The sequence below is a fragment of the Arvicola amphibius genome, chromosome 7, assembly GCF_903992535.2.
Source record: "Arvicola amphibius chromosome 7, mArvAmp1.2, whole genome shotgun sequence".
NCBI lineage: Eukaryota > Metazoa > Chordata > Mammalia > Rodentia > Cricetidae > Arvicola > Arvicola amphibius.
The window spans coordinates 97,797,124-97,816,005 of record NC_052053.1 but is presented as its reverse complement, the minus strand read 5'-3'; the positions used below and the strand labels follow the sequence as shown (position 1 = coordinate 97,816,005).

Here is an 18,882-nt window from a genome sequence, read left to right as displayed (position 1 = left end):
TGTGAGTGTGTGTGAGAGTGTGAGTGTGTGTGAGAGTGTGAGTGTGTGTGAGAGTGTGAGTGTGTGTGAGAGTATGAGTGTGTGTGAGAGTGTGAGAGTGTGTGTGAGAGTGTGAGTGTGTGTGAGAGTGTGAGAGTGTGTGTGAGAGTGTGAGAGTGTGTATGAGAGTGTGAGTGTGTGTTGAGAGTGTATGAGTGTGTGTGAGAGTGTGAGACGTGTGTGTGCGCGTGTGCGTGTGGTGTGCGCGTGTGCGTGTGTGTGCGCGTGTGCGTGTGTGTGCGCGTGTGCGTGTGTGTGCGCGTGGTGTGCGTGTGTGGCGTGTGCGTGTGTGGCGTGTGCGTGTGTGGCGAGTGCGTGTGTGGCGTGGCGCGTGTGCGCGTGTGCGCGTGTGTGTGCGCGTGTGCGTGTGTGTGCGTGTGCTGTGTGTGGCGTGTGTGTGCGGTGTGCGCGTGTGTGTGTGCGGTGTGCGCGTGTGTGCGCGTGTGCGTGTGTGTCTGCGCGTGGTGTGTGTGTGCGCGGTGCGTGTGTGTGCGCGTGTGCGCGTGTGTGTGCGCGTGTGCGCGTGTGTCTGCGCGTGTGCGTGTGTGTGCGCGTGTGCGTGTGTGTGCGCGTGTGCGTGTGTGTGCGCGTGTGCGTGTGTGTGCGCGTCTGCGTGTGTGTGCGCGTGTGCGCGTGTGTGTGCGCGTGTGCGTGTGTGTGCGCGTGTGCGCGTGTGTGTGCGCGAGTGCGCGTGTGTCTGCGCGTGTGCGTGTGGTGTGCGACGTGTGCGTGTGTGTGCGCGTGTGCGTGTGTGTGCGCGTGTGCGTGTGTGTGCGCGTGTGCGTGTGTGTGGCGCGTGGTGCGTGTGTGTGCGCGTCTGCGTGTGTGTGCGCGTGTGCGTGTGTGTGTGCGTCTGGTGTGTGCCTGTGTCCGTGTGTCTGCGGGTGTGCGCATGTGTGCGTGTGTGCGTGTGTGTCTGCGTCTGGTGTTGTGAGCTAGTTGTGTCTGCGGGGTGTGCGTCTGTGTGCGTGTGTGTGCCGGTGTGCGTCTGGTGTGTGCGCGTGTGCGTGTGTGTGCGTGTGGTGCGTGCGGGTGTGCGTCATGGTGTGTGCCTGTGTCGTGTTTCGGAGGGTGTGACCCCTGTGTGCGTGTGTGCGGGTGTGCGTCTGGTTTGTGCGACGTGTGTGTGCGCGTGTGCGCGTGTGTGTGCGGGTGTGCGTGTGTGTGGGCGTCTGGTGTGTGCCTGTGTAAGTGTGTATGAGGGTGTGAACATGTGTGAGTGTGTGTGAGTGTGTGAGTATGGTGTGTGAGAGTGTGTGTGAGTGTGAGTTATCAGTATTTGAAGCCAGGGCACTCTACCGTTGAGCTACACCCTCATCAAAATGATCTCGGAGTCTTCTTGAAACAGATTTACTGCTATGATGATCATTACTGATGGATCTTCTCCTAAGTATTTTGCCTTGAACTGTCATCCAGGGGACACTGAAGCTACCATGGTTAATCAAACACATTTTTGGTTTTTGAGACAGGGTTTCCTGATCTCAGGTTGGATTGAGATTTGCTAAGACCAGCTGACCTGCTTCTGCCTCCAAAGTGCTAAGAGTAAAAATGTCATTGTACCGCCAAGCCACAGCTCCAGCGCCTATCCTTTGGCATTTTCTGTATATTCTTCATGTACTATGCCCAGAGTTTCTACCAGCGTGAGATTTTGCTTGTTTTCACTAGTGATAAAACACCTTCCTGCCCCCAAACATTTACTAGTGTGCACAAAAGCCGTTTACGATGTTGGTATTCTCCCCTCCCTGCATTTTAACAGTGTCTGTCTGGCCCGGGTTTACTCTGGTTAAGTATTAGTCATCTAAAGAATGAGGGCTTTTACTGGAAGACCTCAAGTTCAAGGCCAGCCTGTGATCTTTAGCAAAATACAGTGAAAACAACAAATGCCCTTGATAACAAATCAACAACGAAACCCAGAGCTTACTCTCCACTAATAACTAACGCATAAACTCCATTTTATTTGCATCTATTAAAGACTTTCAGAGCTCTTATTCTGTGTAGCTCTTAGCAGGCAGCGAATATTCTGGTATTGAAAATAAAATTTCTCTAAATATCCTATTCATCAGTGTTTTACACAATCCAATTGTTCTTCCTGTGATTAAAGGAGATAGAGAAACATTTGCTAGAGCCTAGAATCCAGATGGAGCAAGGAGGGGGCCCTGCTAAGCCTGCGCTGGAGGGAAGATGGGGAGAACTAAGCAGACAGGGAACAACATGGATGGAGAAGGGAGGCCTCCCAACGGAGTCCAGGGAGGGAGTAGGGAAGAGGACAGAGCATGGAGAGGGGGCAGGAAGAGATAGGGCGGGTGGAGGGGTACATGGTGGGAGGAAGGGCTGTAGGTTCACCCCACTCCCTGCTTCTATTAATACAATTAAAGTGTTGAAAATCAGATCTCATGTGGAGCTTTGAACATGAATTTTTCATTACAGCATTGGGGGCGGGGAGGGGATGGAGTGAACAGGGAGAGAAGCAGAGGCACGTGGTCATGAGAGAGGCAGAAGGCCTTTAAGCCCTACCTAGACCACATGGCCTGTGTGATACTGGCCAGGCCCATTCTTCTGGGGTACACCAGAAGCTCTGGCCTCTTTCTGCATGGACCTCTGCCCTCTTTAATTTATTTAGTCCTTGGCAAACCCTGTTTCATTGGTGGGGTGCTTGGCAGGAAGGTCCCTTGTTGCTGCCCCAGAAAGGCCAGTTCTGCTGTCCACACTGTGAGGACAGTGGCCTCGAAAGACAGGAGAACAGAGACATCGGTGCTTAGGACCCATTGCTTAGAAACTTGAAGTGAAAAAATTAGCTGAAGAGCTCCAGGCACGACACTTCTGATCCTGAAAACAATGGTCAGCACACAAAGAAAGGCACGCAGCCCCGGCCAAGCCTGCCCTCCCTGGGTGCACTCTCCCTTCCCAGTTCAGTAGTCTTGAGAAACTCAAGGTATCTTGGCCGATGCTAACTGTGGGGTCTCCAAGGCTGAGTGACAGGGCAGTGAGCCAGACATCCTGGGGTAGGTGAGATAGACCATGGACAAACCTGCTCCTTTCCAAGGGTGTTAAATAGCGCAGAGGCTGCAGCCAGCAATACACCGCTTATCTGCTTCGTAGCCTCTCCTCAAGGTCTCTGATCAAAAAGCCAGTCGCCTGCAAGCTAGGCCCAATCTTTCAGCTAGCAGGTGGGCCTGGGGTGAAAACTTAGACTGTACCCCTCCTTCTGTTTTCCCTCCCTCAGGACTTCCTCCGGGATTAGGTTTGTTGTGTGGTCAATGAATTTGTTTAGATTGGAAAAAGGGGCACGTTTCACCTCTTGCAATACAGGGGAGGGGCTCGCCCCCCTGTGGCTTTGTCTGCCACCCCTCCCCCAGCTGATTGCATGAGGGACTTGAGAAACTGAGGGAGGGATGGGGTCTCACGGATGGCCCTCTCCCTTATAGCCTTCCCTGGGCAGCCTGTTTTCTGGAAGGAGGCCTCCCCCACCCCTGCCGACCGCCTGGGATTTAATCTCTGCCAGGCCCCCACGCTCTGGGTTGCTGGGTGTGTGGTCCTGCACACTGATGAACCTCAGCAGCTGGAATCAGTGAAGAGGGGAGCAGGGACCCAACCCTGGCACTTCTCAAAACAAAATGAATGACTCCAGTTTCAATCAGTTTATGGCAGAGGCTGGAGAATTATATATATTTTCAGGGGTGGGGGTGGGGTGGCCATGCCGTGTAGCTTAGGCTGGCTTGGAACTTACAGTCTGCCGATGGAAGTGCTTGGTTTTTAGGTGTGATAAAGTGAGGCCCTTCCGAGGTTTCTGCACAAGGATTTGTATCAGTCCTTTATGAGGATGGTGGCAGCGTCACAGGTCAAAATGCTGGACCCAGGGAGGGAGACCAGACTTAAAAGGCACACATAGAGATTGGGCGGCTACTAGCTTCCTCTGCCGTGGAGTCAGGGCCAGGTACCCACCTCTTCTATCAGAATCCAGAGGAATTGCAGCTTTGGGGCCCATGGCCTATTCTATTCTACATTACATTGTCATTTTTAGCCCAGAACTTAAGTTGTTGTTGACAGGCCTTCCACAGCAGAAGAGTCCCCCTGTAAAGCTGGGCGCTTGGTCCCATCTCCTGGCTCTTCCCTGTCTTCAGATACGCAGCTGTCTTAGAATCTGTGGTGGTGTCACAAATCGTGACACCTGGCTGAAGGGTGAGCCAGGTCTCTGGCCTAGGATGGCCAGAGTTAAACAAAAAAAGTAAAAACACTTCCCACAGGGCAGGGAACCCTTACTGCTCTCTGGACAGAAGAGGAAGGGGGAGTGGAGGAGGGAGGGGGGTAAATGGGAGGCGGGGAGGAGGCAGAAATTTTTAATAAATAAATTAAAAAAAATATTAAAAAAAAGTAAAAACACCGGAGATTCAGTTTGGTTTGAATTTCAGATAAACAAGGGAATGTTTTTTTTAGCCTAAGTGTGTGTCTTGCTATAAAAGAGAAGTAGATGGTTCTTATGGGGAACTCCTGCTAGTGTCTCTCTGTTTGGCTGACATTCAGATGACATTCAGAGAGTTGCCTATGACCTGCGGCTCTCTACTGGCCCTCTTTCTTGGTCAGTTGTTTCAGTGTTACCGTGGCCATATATCTGAGAGAACCAACTCGGAGGGAGAAATGGTTTGTTTTCCTCATGGTTTCAGTCATGTGTGTGTATGTGGTGGGGGCGGCAGAGCAGAGCTTACAGCATGATGGCGGGGTTGGTAGTGGATGGGTGAGGGAGAGGGGGAGAGGAGGGAGACATACAGAAAGATAGAGATACAGAGACACAGGGACAGAGAGACAACAGACAGAGACAGAGGAACACATAAACACACACACACACACACACACACACAGAGAGAGAGAGAGAGAGAGAGAGAGAGAGAGAGAATGCACATGAGGCTTGACTGTCTCCTTTATTGCTTTTGATTTCTTCGTGACTCTGTGGGCTGATGTGGCCTCTGGGTCTGCCACCCTTAGTTCATTCTCTCTGGAAATGTCCTCACCTCTAGATTTGCTTAATTAATCTCCTGAGGGCTTAACCATCCACTCAAATTGACATTCGTTGCAGTCCCAGGCTGGCCTTTCTCCTGTCGCTTTCAAGTTCTCTCTTTGTCTCTTGAGCATTTCCTGTCATCTTGAGATCCGCACTCCTTCACGTTTCTGTCTTCCTACACCCCTCCCCCACATCCGCTGAGTTATTTTCTACTACACAACTTTCTTCTTGTTTATCTACTTATAGATCCTGGATGGGTTCAGGTTCAGCCTTCTGAAAACTGAAGGCAACTGTGGAGATAGCTGCTGAAGGTGATGGGGGTGGTACCTACTGAAGGTCATGGGGGTGGTACTCACTGAAGGCCATGGGGATGGTACCTTCTGAAGGTCATGGGGATGGTACCTTCTGAAGGTCATGGGGGTGGTAGCTGCTGAAGGTGATGGGGTGGTACCTACTGAAGGTCATGGGGGTGGTACCTACTGAAGGTCATGGGGGTGGTACCTTCTGAAGGTGATGGGGGTGGTAGCTGCTGAAGGTGATGGGGATGGTACCTTCTGAAGGTGATGGGGGTGGTACCTTCTGAAGGTCATGGGGGTGGTACCTTCTGAAGGTGATGGGAATGGTACCTTCTGAAGGTGATGGGGGTGGTAGCTGCTGAAGGTGATGGGGGTGGTACCTACTGAAGGTCATGGGAATGGTACCTTCTGAAGGTCATGGGGGTGGTACCTTCTGAAGGTCATGGGGGTGGTAGCTGCTGAAGGTGATGAGGATGGTACCCACTGAAGGCCATGGGGATGGTACCCACTGAAGGCCATGGGCATGGTGCCTACTGAAGGTGATGGGGGTGGTACCCACTGAAGGCCATGGGCATGGTGCCTACTGAAGGTGATGGGGGTGGTACCTACAGTTTGGCATTCTTCTCCCAGCTGTGCTCCAGGAACTGTTATTTACCTCACTGATGTCAATAATTTACCCTTTGTAAGTATAAGGATGATAATTTTTATTGTATGAAAATGTGTAACTTCTAATTTGCTATTTCAACTGTTTTCTGGAATGCAGCTCAATGCCGTTCAGTACGTTTTCACTGTGCAATCCTCCTCCTCATTCTGAACTTCTTCATCTTCTCAAATGGAAACTCTAGACCCACGAAACCTAGTCCCCTTTTCCTCCAGGCTCCGGCAGCCACCATTCTGCTTCCTGGGTCTAGAAATGTCACAGGTGTAGGCAATGGACTTTTAGAGTCTTTTTGTTTTGAGTCAGGTTTATTCACGCTGTCACACGTGCTGTAAACTCCTTCTCTCTAAAGGCTGAAGCAATCCATTGCTTGCAGAGACCACATTTTGCTTCTCCATTCACCGCCCCCCCCCACATTGGATCTTTAGATGATTTCCACCCTTTCTTTGGTGAGTATGAATGGAGTTGCTACACACTGTAGGGTACACATAGTGATTTGAGCCCCCACCTTTATTTCTGTTGGGTAGATAGCCAGCAGGGAAATTATCGGATTATATAATAATTCTGTGTTTGAGTTTTCAGAGGTGGTGCCATGCTATTTTTCTTAGCGACTGTATCATTTTACATGTTCATCAGCAACACACGAGAGTTCCCCGCTCTCCACACCCTTGCCAACATTCTATCCACCCTTGGATGATAGCCATCCATGGTAGGTAGAAATAAGGAAGGCACTTTTAATTACTGTTTTCACATGTGAAATCTGAGGCTCAGGGAGGTGGAATGACTCGTCCAGCATCAGCCAGCTAGTCCAGGGATGGTACTGGAATCAAAGGCTTGCCAAACTCCCAAACTGGAACTCTTAACTGTTATGTCCCGTTTCCTGTCTGGAATACAATTATCCAAGCACAAACTTTTCCTGTCTTTGGGCAGATGTCTAATTGCACAGGACATCTGGTAAAGGAACGAGTATAAGAACAAAACACTTCTGAGGAGTTTTTGTGTATTCTTATTGAAGCTATGCCTCGCACACGGGAAAACAGTGATGATAGGTAATTTCCCTTTAATTTACATTTCCTTCTAATAATTAAAAAAATAGTCTGTTCGGCTGGGCCACTCTGCAATTCTCTACCTTAATTCTCATGGCCTTTATAATGGCCTGTAGCTGCATCCGGGCAAGGCTTTGACCTTGGGAGTATGAAGAGAGGCTAGTGAGCAAGAAAGTAGGAGATAAGTTCAGCTGGCTGGCCAGAGGGATGCCAGCCCCTCTAAGGCATTGCCCAGAGCACAGGTGCAGGAGGCATCTAGCTGCTGGGGAGAAGGCAAGTGAACAATTGTGTGTGGGGTACCCAGAGTGTAGGTGCAAGGACCCCAGGAAGCACCTACTTTCTGGGAGCAGGAAAGTGAGAAGCATGGAAGGGTAGCATCCTCGTGGCTGGCAGGAGTACAGGGTAAGGCTATGCCCTTGGCTGGGTGTACAGCCTGGCATGAGTTCATAAAACACAGCCTGGATCAGGAAGCCATGGTTAGTTAACACTGCATTTTAGAGCCTAGCTTTCTTTGAAATGCCGCTTTGCCCAGAGACTATGTCCCTATTCAGTTGCTTCACTAACTTGGATTAAAAATAATTTTTAAAATTCAAATTTGTGTGTATGGGTGTTTTACCAGCATGTGTGCCTGGTGCCTAGTACCCACCGAGGCCAGAAGAGGGCATTGGATCCCAGGAGTTGGAGGTACAGATGGTTGTGAGTTGTCACGTGGCTGCTGGAAACTGACCACAATCCTCTGCAAGAGCAGCCGTGTTTTTCAGCGCTGAGCCATCTCTCCAGCTCTATGCTACATTGACTTTGAGTGTGGCTCCAATGGAAGCAATGTGATTCCTTCCTCTAGTGTCAGCTGAGTTCTTAGGGGGACCCCAAACCATCTGGTTATCTGGCTTCAACCAGGCCAGTGACAGGGTTAGGCATACTCAAGTTGAAAATAACGCTACCACAGGAGCCTGTGTAACCATAGGAGACTGACTTAGTCTCTGTGCTCCTGTTTCCCCATCTCAAATATGAGAGGGATACCGGGATAATGAGGTTGTCTGCGGACTGAATTAAAATATTTATAAAGCACTTCATACATTGTGTTTGCTAAGCAAACTGTTAAAGCCCATAAAAGTGAAACTTGTAGGAGCGCATTAGATTTAGATTCATTCCTCCGTGTTGAATACCCATGTCAGTCCAGCTGCACCATCACGGTCGTTCTGTGGAGGATGGTCTGTCTTCTGAGCAGGAAAAGGTGTCCCAGATGGGGACAGAAGCTGAATTATGTGAGGTGAGGGCCTCACAGCCAGTTGGTGCTTGCTGAATATTGGATGAATTGCCATTTCAATCAGGATCCGGGGTGGGGGCTGAAGAGGACAGCAGTGACTTTGTCTCTCTGGCAAGGAGACAGCCCAGGAAGGACAGTGAAGTGATATTCTCTGGTGGAGGACAAAGCTGGGGCAGGCAGAGGGAGTCTTCTGATGTGACTGTTGCTTTAGGGGTAAGATGCCCTTAATTGGCCGTGCACAGAGCAGGCTCTCCTCTTTGACCTGTGTCCTGGTTACTCAGCTTTCCAAACCTGCCCTGGTTCATTCATGTAGCTGTCCCCTGGGTGATGTAGCACCAAGAGGAGCAGGTCTGAACAGCCCCAGCCCCAGCCCCAGGGGTCCCTCTTTCTTTCCGGTGGCCAGTTTTTCTTTTTAAAAATTTGACTCTCTCTGTGTGTGTGTCTTTCTCACTATGTGTGCATCTCTCTCTCTCTCTCTCTCTCTCTCTATATATATATATATATATATATATATATATATATATATATATATATATATTATATGTTTGTGTGGGTCAAAGGACAATTTGTGGGAGTTGTGGGAGCAGTTCCCTCCTTCACTGTGTAGATCCTGGCCATTGAAGTCGTCAAGCTCCATGGCAGGTGGCTTTTGCCTGATGAGCCATTTTGATGGCCCACTGGATTCTCTTCCTTCCTTCCTCTCTCCCTCTCTTCCTCCCTCCCTCACCCCCTCCCTCCTTCCTTCCCTCCCTTCCTTTCCATAACCTTTTGTTTTATGTGTACGAATATTTTCGTCTGCACATATGCCGCAGTTGTGCCTGAGGCAGTTAGAAGAGAGCATCCCACCCCCTGGAACTGGAGTTATGAACAATGTGAGTTTCCATGCGGATGCTGGGAACCACAGCAGGGTCCTCTGCAAGAACAATGAGTGCTCTTCCCTGCTTATCCATCACTCCTACCCCCTTCCAGCCTGTTTCCTCACCATGACCAGACAGTTGAGTTTTCACAGATGCTTATCCCTAGCAGACAGCAAAGCATTCATAATGGTTTTAGAAAGCTCCTTTCAGTAATGACTTTCCAAAGCAGCGTTTCTTTCTAACTGTTCTCCATCACCCTGAAGTGGTTCTCTCGTGGTTTGGTTCACTTATTTCCCTGTCTTGACTGGATGGAGTCTATGGCGTGTTTGTTCTCAAGGCTATGGAGAGCATCTTTATCAGTGACTTCAGGCCTAAGATGCTTTATTCAGAGAGTGGAGCTCTGTCCCACATCTTGGTAAAGGTTCTCTTATAGGCAAGATTCTAAGACAAAGTGTTCCTGTACAAGCCCTCGATTGGAGGTTAGGGAGGCCCGTGAGTGACTGGAGAAACACAACAGGCAGGTAGGAAAGCTTGGAGATGGTCCATTTACAAGAGAGGTACAGATGGCAGCAAGAGGGGCTCTGTTCTGATGGGGAACCAGTGGGAAAATTCCCTGAAGAATAGTGAGGATACTGGATAATTTATTCATCGATTCTGGTTCCCCATTGTGTGAGGGCTATTCTTACCTTCCAGGTACTTCTGAGATGTCCTATGCATAGGGTGACACATTTGTGTCATCAGGCACAGAGGAGACTCCTTGGGCTGAGGAGAAGTGAATAAGACATGAACAGTGTCTTCTCAGGTCACCTGAGGGTGTTCTTTCTCCTAATTCTTCTGTTGGTTGTGTTAATGCCATCAGGGTCCACTGCGGGTTCAATCAGTGGGTTTTTTTTTTTTTTTTTTGAGACAGTGTTTTACGTGGCCCAGGCTGACCTTGAACTTGCTGTGTAGCCAAGGATGTCCTTGAACTTCTACTCCTCCTACTTCTACGTCCCGGTTCTGGGATTGCAGCTGTTGGCCACTGCTTAGTGTATGAGGTGCTGGGAGCCAGACCCAGGGCTTCACGTGTGTCAGACAAGCTCACTGCCCACTGAGCTGCATCCTCAACATCTTATCTAATTTTTTTTTTAAAAAGCACTTCTAGCATATAATTAACTTTAAAAGTATTTTTATTATTTTAAATTATGTGCCTGTATTGTGGGTATGTGTATAAAAATGCAGGTGCCCACAGATTTCAGGACATGTTCTTAGCCACAGAGCCGTCTCTCCAGCCGACATCTAATTAACTTTTAGTTTCGATATTGCTCGACTTTTACCTTTAGATCTCTTCCAAAACACAGTGGTGAACTTTACTTATTTTCAAAAGAGGATAAAACCCATCCTGTCTTGGGTCATGATATTTATGTGGTACTTGGGACTGGGCAATTTGACAGGATCTAGAACGACCTAGAAGACAAGCCTCTGGGCACGCCTGGGAGAGAGTTCCTAAACTGGGTTAACGGAGATGGGTATACATCCTCCCTAAATGTGGGCAGCATCATTTCATGGGCTCGGGTCTTGGACTGAGTAAAGAGAAAACAAGCAGAGGACGGGCATGAATGGCTTTCTGCTTCCTGACCAGGTACCTTACTCTCCAGCCTTTCCTGCCATAGTGGACTGTGTCCCCTCCAACTGTGAGTCAAAATAGACCTGTCCTTTGTCAAGTTGTTTTTTTGCTGGGTGCTTGTTCACAGCTATGAGAAAATGAAGGCAATACTGAGTCCTCTCTTACTCTTTGAGACTTTACACATGGAATCTTAGTGTCTTACTTTTCCTGTGTTTTAACACGCTTAGTTGTCATTTAAAATCATTTTCTTTACTCCTCAGTTATTTCCAATGATGCCAAGAATGCCTAAAATGAGTAAAGGGAAAGAATGATAAAATCACCCAAAATGTAACAAATGTACTTTGTCATTAGAAGTTATATTATCTTTCAATTGTTCACTGTATTGTCTAAAATGTTATATTCCTTTAAAGCATATATTCAATAAAGCCAGATCTGCTTTTTGGCTTTCATTATACAGAGTTGAGAAATCTGAATTTCTTATTTTCTGCCTGTTATAGGAAAAAGAGGAAAATCCCCAGAGGAGAGATTTATGTAAATACTAGGTTAAACAGTTGATGAATTCAAAGAGACAAGGGCTTAGATGAGAGAAGAAATAATTGATTATCCAAGTGGACAGCCTAGATGATTCCTCTCAAAGTCAAGAATAATGAGTGAAGATTATATTTTTAAGGGCAGAGGGAATAAGAAGTCATCATCGAGTTTGCTCCCTAGAGAGGCTAGTCCTGCTGTGTAAAGAAAGGTTTTGCACAAACTCATGACCAGGAGAGACAGAGAAGTGAGTCTCCAGATGCTCACAGGCCAGATAGCCTGGCATCCACATCAGGGAAACAACAAAGAGACCCTGCTTCTGAAAGGATGGAAAGCATGGTCGGTGGTCCACGTGTACTGCATCCACACACACTAACTAGCAGTAATTACACATCGGCCAGGTTTCAGCAGTCTTGATGTAGACAGACGAACACGGAAGGACATTGCTGGAAGTGATGAGAGCTACATCTGAAGTCTGAAATGTTCTCAGGGCCTGACATTTGAGGAAGACGTTTTTCCAGTCAAACTTTGAGTTCGTGGCCTCCTCCGGGCACATTACTTTAAAAGTGGGATACAAATTTGGTTTTTATTATACTTAAGTTCTCATTACCATGTCGAACGCTGTTTTATTTATTTTCTGCTCTCTGTGGTAGTCAGGTTCTAACACATTCCCAAGAGCCTGTCCTCTGGGATTGGCACCATCGTTCAGTTCAACATAACTGAAGGACTATGGCACAGATGATGGAACTCTTGAGGATGGGTTAGAGGGGCCCTTGCCTCCCATCCTAGTTCTTTGGTCCCATCACATGCTCTGGGTGGGCAGACAGCTGTGAGCTCTATGTGGACAGGGACTGTGGTTTCCTGGCAACAGCGTGGGTGTGCTGAGGTCTGCTAACAACCATGTAAGTGAGCTTAGAGCAGCCAATCCTAAATGGCTGTAACCCTGGCTCCTAAGTTGATGTCAGCTGGTGCTGGATGCATAATTTAGTGGAAAGAGAGGCTCCTTGTTAATGGAAAAAATTCCAGGCAGCCATGGTAGACGATCAAACCACGTATGAAGTCTCTGGGATTGCGTAGTTGGCCTGCTCTGAAATTGGACTTGACCATAACTTTGTGAGAACCCTCGAGTCAGAACTGCTCAACTATGCCATTCCTACATTCCTGACCTGCAGAAACAGTGAGGTAATGGTTCTGCAATAGATAACTAACTCACCACCCTTTTATGCATCCTTCTGTAAATTCGTCACTAAAGGACTTGAAAACGATTATCGGACCTGGACGGTAGATGGTGAGGACTGTTTTTCATGGGTTGCCAGTGGCTAAAGGGTTAGAGCAATCTCATCAGTCAGAGACCCAGATCTGTCTTCTCCCAGCTCAGTGCCTTTGCATGTGGTGTTTGCTGTGGCCAGACTGTTCTATCCTCCAAAACTTACTTTAATTTAAGCTTCTTCAGGAAACATGTTACTAAACTTGTAGCCCCTTTGCACCAAACTCCCGAAACACCCTGGACCTCTTTGCGGCATTGTGGAAACTTGAAACTAAAGACTCAACTGTGGACAACTGGTTGCCTGTTGTCTACATTTCTACCTGATTGTCAGCTCCTCAAGGTCAGGTATCCGTTTGGTTCCCATTGTACACATCGTGTCTGGTACAGTACCTGGTGCACAGTAGGGGTAGTGACTTGCCTCAGTGTTGGTGAATTAGCACCGAATAGAGCATTTAATCCCAGACTGAGGGAAGTTCCTATACAGGCTGTCTCAGTAATTTTTCTACTGTGGTGCCAGGACACTATGAAGGCAACTTGCTACTTGTAAAAGAAAGTGTTTAGTTGGGGACTTGCTTACAGTTCAGAGGGTGAGTCTTTGACCATCAGGGCAGGGAGTGTGGCAGCAGGCAGGCTACACTCGAGCAGTAGCTGAGAGCTCACGTCTGATCCACAGGTATGAGGCAGAAAGATTGAGATACTGGGCCTGTCTTGGCTTCTGAAACTTCAAAGCCCACCCTGAGTGACATACCTCCTCCAATAAGGCCTCCTAATCCTTCTCAAACAGTTCTACCAACTGGGAACCCAGCATTAAAACATATAAACCAATGGGGTTCTTCTTACTTTTTTTTCCCCAGGCAAGGTTTTTCTCTGTAGCCCTGGCTGTCCTTGAACTCAGTCTGTAGACCAGGCTGGCCTCAAACTCGGAGATTCGCCTGCCTCCACCTCCTGAGTGCTAGGATTAAAGGTGTGTGCCACTACCATCACCTGGCGAGGTGTTCTTACGCAAACCATTACATTGCACTCCCTGATTCTCAAAGGCTTATAGCCATATCATAATGCAAAACACATTCTGTCCAACTCCAAAAGTCCCCATCATCTTTCACATGTCAACACTGTCTGAAATCCCAAAGTCCAAAGTCTCTTTTCAAGACAATCTCCTAATGTAACTCCCTATAAAATCAAAATCAAAAAGAAAACTATATACTTCCAATATACAAAGGCACAGAATATGCAGTACCATTCAAAAAGGGAGGAATGGGGGATATTGAGGAAATACTGGACCAAAGCAAGACTGAAACCCAACAGGGCAAACTCCAAATCCTGTCACTCCATGTCTGATGGCAAAGGGCTTACAGGAACCTCTGGATCTCCATTCCTTTCAGCTCTGTTCTCTGTAGCACAATTCTTTCTCTCGGGCAGGTTCCATTCCTGTATGAATTTTGCTGTGCCATAGACTAGGTGCTTCTAAACAATACTTAGTTCGCAAAATTTTGCAGGCTAAGAATTCAAGACCAGGGTTCCAGCATGGTTGGGCTTTGTTGAAGCCAGATTGTCAACTTCTCTTTAGGGCCTTACATGGTGGAGATCTGACAGTCTTGAGAAGCAAGCTCTCCTACGACTCGTATGAAGGCATTAATCTCATTCCTGTGGACTCTGCCTTTATGACCTCATCTAGTCCCAAGGACACCTTGAAGTCCTGGAGGGGATAGGGCTCCAAGAGATAAATTTTGTGGCAGCATCCATTTGTGTGTGTGTGTTTGTGTGTGTGTGTGTGTGTGTGTGTGTGTGTGTGTATGGGAGCTGAAGACCTTTCATCTGGCAACTGAGCATGACAATGTTGATGGCCTCTACTGCCAGCTGTGTCTCCTTCCTTAGTAACCATTTATGTTTACCTGGATACCTATAGAGCTGTAGTCAAGGAAATAAAATACACTGTAACTTCTGGCAAGGACATATTCTTCTTTCTCCCTTTTCCATCTTGTTCGCTGGAAAACAGATATGATGGCAAGGACTTGAGCAGCCATCTTGGGCCACCAGACAGAAGCTGTTTATTATTATAGACTGTCAATAGGAATCTAGATTAGAGGCAGATAAGTTTCTAAATTATTATTATTATTATTATTATTTTGGCTCTATTTAGGCAAGAACCTTGGTAAGGGTAAGCTCTGTGGATGAGCCTCACGTGCAAAGTAAAACTAATGAATGACCTACCTTGACCCAATTGTCAGCTTAATCTTGGTATCCCAAACTCCTGACTGAGCTTGGAAGTGCCTTTGCAAGAGTCCTCACCTTAGACACCTCAGCTCGGGGCTGCTGCAACGGCAAAGCAAACACAGAGCTGACATCATCAACACGGGACCAGCACTTTGTTCCCGATCCCCTTCAGGGTTAACCGCTTTCAGGGGTCCTTCCTGCCAGTTAGACATACAGCACCCTGCTCTCTGAGTTCCCATACAATGCAATCTTTACTCTTAGATATGGTCTCCAGGTACCTATCTGTTCCCCGCGTTAAACTGTAGGCCAATGTGTGTGTGTCCCAAGACCCCATGTAACAAAGAACATTGTGTTCGCTAGAATGAGCAGAATGTTGCTTTTCTGAGCAGGACAAAAAGGCAGACATTTCAAGCTGCCATTCCCCACTAGTGCTACAGACCTGAGATGACCCCCCCCCCAAGACCTGAGTTATGATATAAATAATTATGTTTCTTCCATTAAAATATCCTTTTGAAAAGGGAAGTCGCAGAGGGCAGAGTGTGACCTAACACTGGACAGGGCAGTTGCCAGGCCAGCTAGATTTATTCTGGGGTCATAAACCTGGCCTCCAGGGCAAGACAGCGTGTCAATTTTACTTTTTTTTTTTTTTTTTTTTTTTGGATCACAAGACTGAGCCTGGTTGGCAGAGAGATGCTGTTTAGGACTAGGGGTTCTCTTGGATTTCTGAGTTTCTCTGGGCTTTGGAGGAGTCGGGAGAAAATGTGTCACGAGAATGGCAACCAGAGTCATGACAGGCCCTGCATGCCGACCAGCAGGAAAGAAAATACTCACTAAGCAAAGTAACTGGAAAGCGGTTGCTTGTATTTTAAATTAAGCTACATGGTTGAAGGCCAGCACAATGTCGACTTTTGGACCAGTGACTGTTTGGAAATGAGTTTTCTGGCTGGAAAGCAGCCTTTGGGGTTGGGGATGGAAAGCTCTGCTGCAATGCTTCCCCCTGGGGGCTGTGTGCTGCCAGATACCAGGGGCCATCTGAACATGCTCGCTGTCTCCAACGGCTTTCTCAATAATTCCAACACCAGAAGGCAACGGATTGGCTCCATGACTGTGTGTGTCCAGGTGGCAGAGTCAGGAGAAACCTACAGCTTGCTGCGCCCCCTGTGGGTAAACACTGAAGGTGCAGGGAAACTGCCCAGGGTGCTACCGGCACACTCGGGGCTGTACAAGTGTGGCAATCCAGCTGGTTAAACCCCCAGTATTCTATATCATAAGGGCTGTTCCAGGATGGCCCGACCTTTGCTGCTTAGTGTCTTTTCTCCTGGTGCTTGGCGAAGCCCAGTCTCCATAGAAGGTCCCAGTGACACAGTAACAGGAGACTCAATGCGACAGAGGCAGGATAGGACTCTAAGAGCCTAGCCTAGAAAATTGTTTCTGACGTCTACTAACCAGATCAGGCCACAGACAAGTCAGTATCATGCCTGGCCCGCTGATTTGCCTGTAAAGTAGGAATATTTGCTCTATGTACTGAAGTCCTAGGCTGTTTTCTTCATATGTCATTATAAGGGCTGTACTCATTCCATCTATTTTAGTCTTGCCAATGAGACACACCTGGCGTGGATGCCATTTTTACTCCCGTTTTACAAAGAGGGAAATAAACCTGAGATGAGTTCTGTTCAAGGTTTGACCACTAGATGGCAGACCTGGGAACCTCCCCAACCCCCGTGTTGATGGTGGCATCTTGCTCTAGCGTCTGATCAAGGCGCTGGCTTCAGGCCTGAAAAATGACACTTCTTTTTAGAGATGTTCTTTATTTTTTGTTTGGAGTACCCTTTTTTCTTGCCTGGGCATTTCTGTCTGAGGCCGATGGGGGAGGTGCAAAGTCCTTTGAGCTTTGAGCAAAGTGGTGCACTCTGGTTTGTCGTTCAGGAAGACAGGCTGTATGTAGGGTGAGTGTTGTGTGCAGCCAGACGGTGTGGTGTGGTGTGGTGTGGTGTGTGTGTGCGCGTGCGTGCGTGCGTGCGTGAGTGTGTGTGTGTGTGTGTGTGTGCGCACGCGCGCCCTTTGAGAAGCTTGCTCATATACTGGAGAAGAGAAAATGGAAGGGAGCAGAGCTAGTCTTTGTCAGGACCTCTCAGGGCAGTCAGGGAGCTGCGAGCCTGTGATTTATTGCACTCTGGTTGAAGAAACGGATCTCTCCCCACCAAGGGAGAGGCCCAGATCGGTGGAAACCAATCTCCAAGAGATTGGTTCTACATTTGGAGATAATCATGGATCTCTTGTGGGGCAGGCAGCAGACACCTTGTTGCGTCGAGGAGAGCTGATGATCACATAGCTGTGGCCATGTCCAGGTTGGCCTCTGGGACCATTGCGGGCAGACCTCCAGCTCCTGGCGGGTCTGCTTAGGGCCAAGTTTTCCTCTCCAAGGCTGGGCTCCCAGGAAAGATTGCTCCTTCCTTGGAGGTGTCTAGGATTTCTGCTCTCACAGACACTTTTCCGTTCATGTCTTGTCCTGCTCCCCATATGAAACTAGGGTTCCTCCGACTGGTTTCTTCACAGAGACTCTGCTCCTGGGGACTTTCAGTTCAGATTGGTAAAACAGGGTACTGGGATTCTGATCCCACGTCATGTGGACCACAGGGCCACAGGTGTGCCTCAACAGAACCTCAGGAAGCCTCCAGAGCCTCGGATGCTTCATTTTGCCTCCGTGAGACTTCTCTCAGGCAGCCTCTGTGGAACTCGTATGCCACCCGCAAGGAGATTTTTTTTTTTTTTTTTAAAGAAGTGAACACCCCATTCTTCTTTCTAACGAAGGTCACAGCCCATCCTGTGGGCGGCAACTGGTGGCTTCCCAGGTTGCGCCTGCCGGGAAACAGTTCTCAAGGTCTTTGTGTCATTTGGAAAACGGAGCTATTTTTTCCCTGCCTTCTTCACAGAGCTGTTGAGACAACTCCAGCCTACAAGTTGAAAACCGATAAGTGCTCAAGGTTTTCTTATTAATCAGGTGACCAATCTGGAGGGACTGAGGTTGCTGGAGCGCTCGGAGATTCCCAGAGTGGACTTGCCAGGAGAAAGTTACTCTGCACCCCAGCCTCTGCAGGAGTTCAATCCGACCGGGAAACCAGTGTGCCTCCTAGGTGGGGGGCTGACCACGAACCGCTCTTCTTGTCTCTCTCCCATTGGCTTCCACCTGCCGTAGGGTCGACTGTTACAGGCCTCTCGACCCGTCAGTCAGCCCCGCCGGGCCCCGCCCCTCCCCTCCCGGGGTTTAAAACGGGAATTCCCATGGCCCAGGCTCAGGCATCCAACCTGCTGTCGCCCCGGCCAGGCCGAGCGCAGCAGGCGCCACGCGCAGAGCACACGCTCGCGCTCCAGCTCTCCAACTCCGCCGTTCATGACCGTGACCCCCGGCCGCAGGCTCCGCCAGCCCCTGCTGCAGGCTCTCTTGCCGTACCCCGCCGCCGCCAGGGTCCCCCCTCGCCCCAAGCGCTTTGAAGCCTGCCCGCGCCCACTGCCCGCTGCCCGCTAGCGGCTGCCTGGCTCAGCTGGCACCATGCTGTCCGCGCGCGTCCGCCTGCTCACGCCCCACTTGCTGCTCGTGTTGGTGCAGCTGTCCCCGGCCGGCGGCCACCGCACCACCGGCCCCAGGGTAAGTGCGTCTGCCGGCAATGCGCCCACCTGCGCGGGGAGAGAGGTCTTTTGGCCGCTCATCTACAGGAGGGGGAAGGGAGGTGACAGACCTTGTCCCCGACTCTACTGTCTAGTCCCTTGCGGGCCTCTTGGAAAAGTTGCTGAAATAAAATTTCATTGCCCCATCCCGTCCCCCGCCTTTTCTTGCAGTACCGACTCCCACGACCTGTCACCGGTAGGTTTTCTTTCCCGAACTTCTCCCGAGTCTTTTCCTTCAAGATCCCGCCCCAACACCAGGCGCCTCCTAGGTCGGTGGGAGCTCGGCCTTGGCTGGAGCAGAGCTTCCCTATGGTGTCGCTGCACTGGTCCCGCGCTGGCGTTCTTGGCAGGCGGAGGGTGTATGTGTCTGTGTGTATGTGGGGGGGGGGGGGGGGATAACGGGGGGAGGCTACTCTGCCTACAGAGTTTTAGGTTACCCGTG

General features: G+C 49.1%; 1 protein-coding gene across 2 annotated transcripts in view; it reads left to right on the top strand.

The window, feature by feature from the left end:
- The first annotated feature begins 18,082 nt into the window (after nt 1-18,082).
- The window catches only part of Smoc1 (SPARC related modular calcium binding 1), a 155,509-nt gene continuing 154,709 nt past the window's right edge, over nt 18,083-18,882 (top strand). For both annotated transcript variants that reach the window (XM_038337263.1, XM_038337262.1), the window contains exon 1: nt 18,083-18,420. In XM_038337263.1, the coding sequence (XP_038193191.1) occupies nt 18,325-18,420 (96 nt within the window). In that variant the 5' untranslated portion in view covers nt 18,083-18,324. The remainder of the gene's footprint in view (nt 18,421-18,882) is intronic.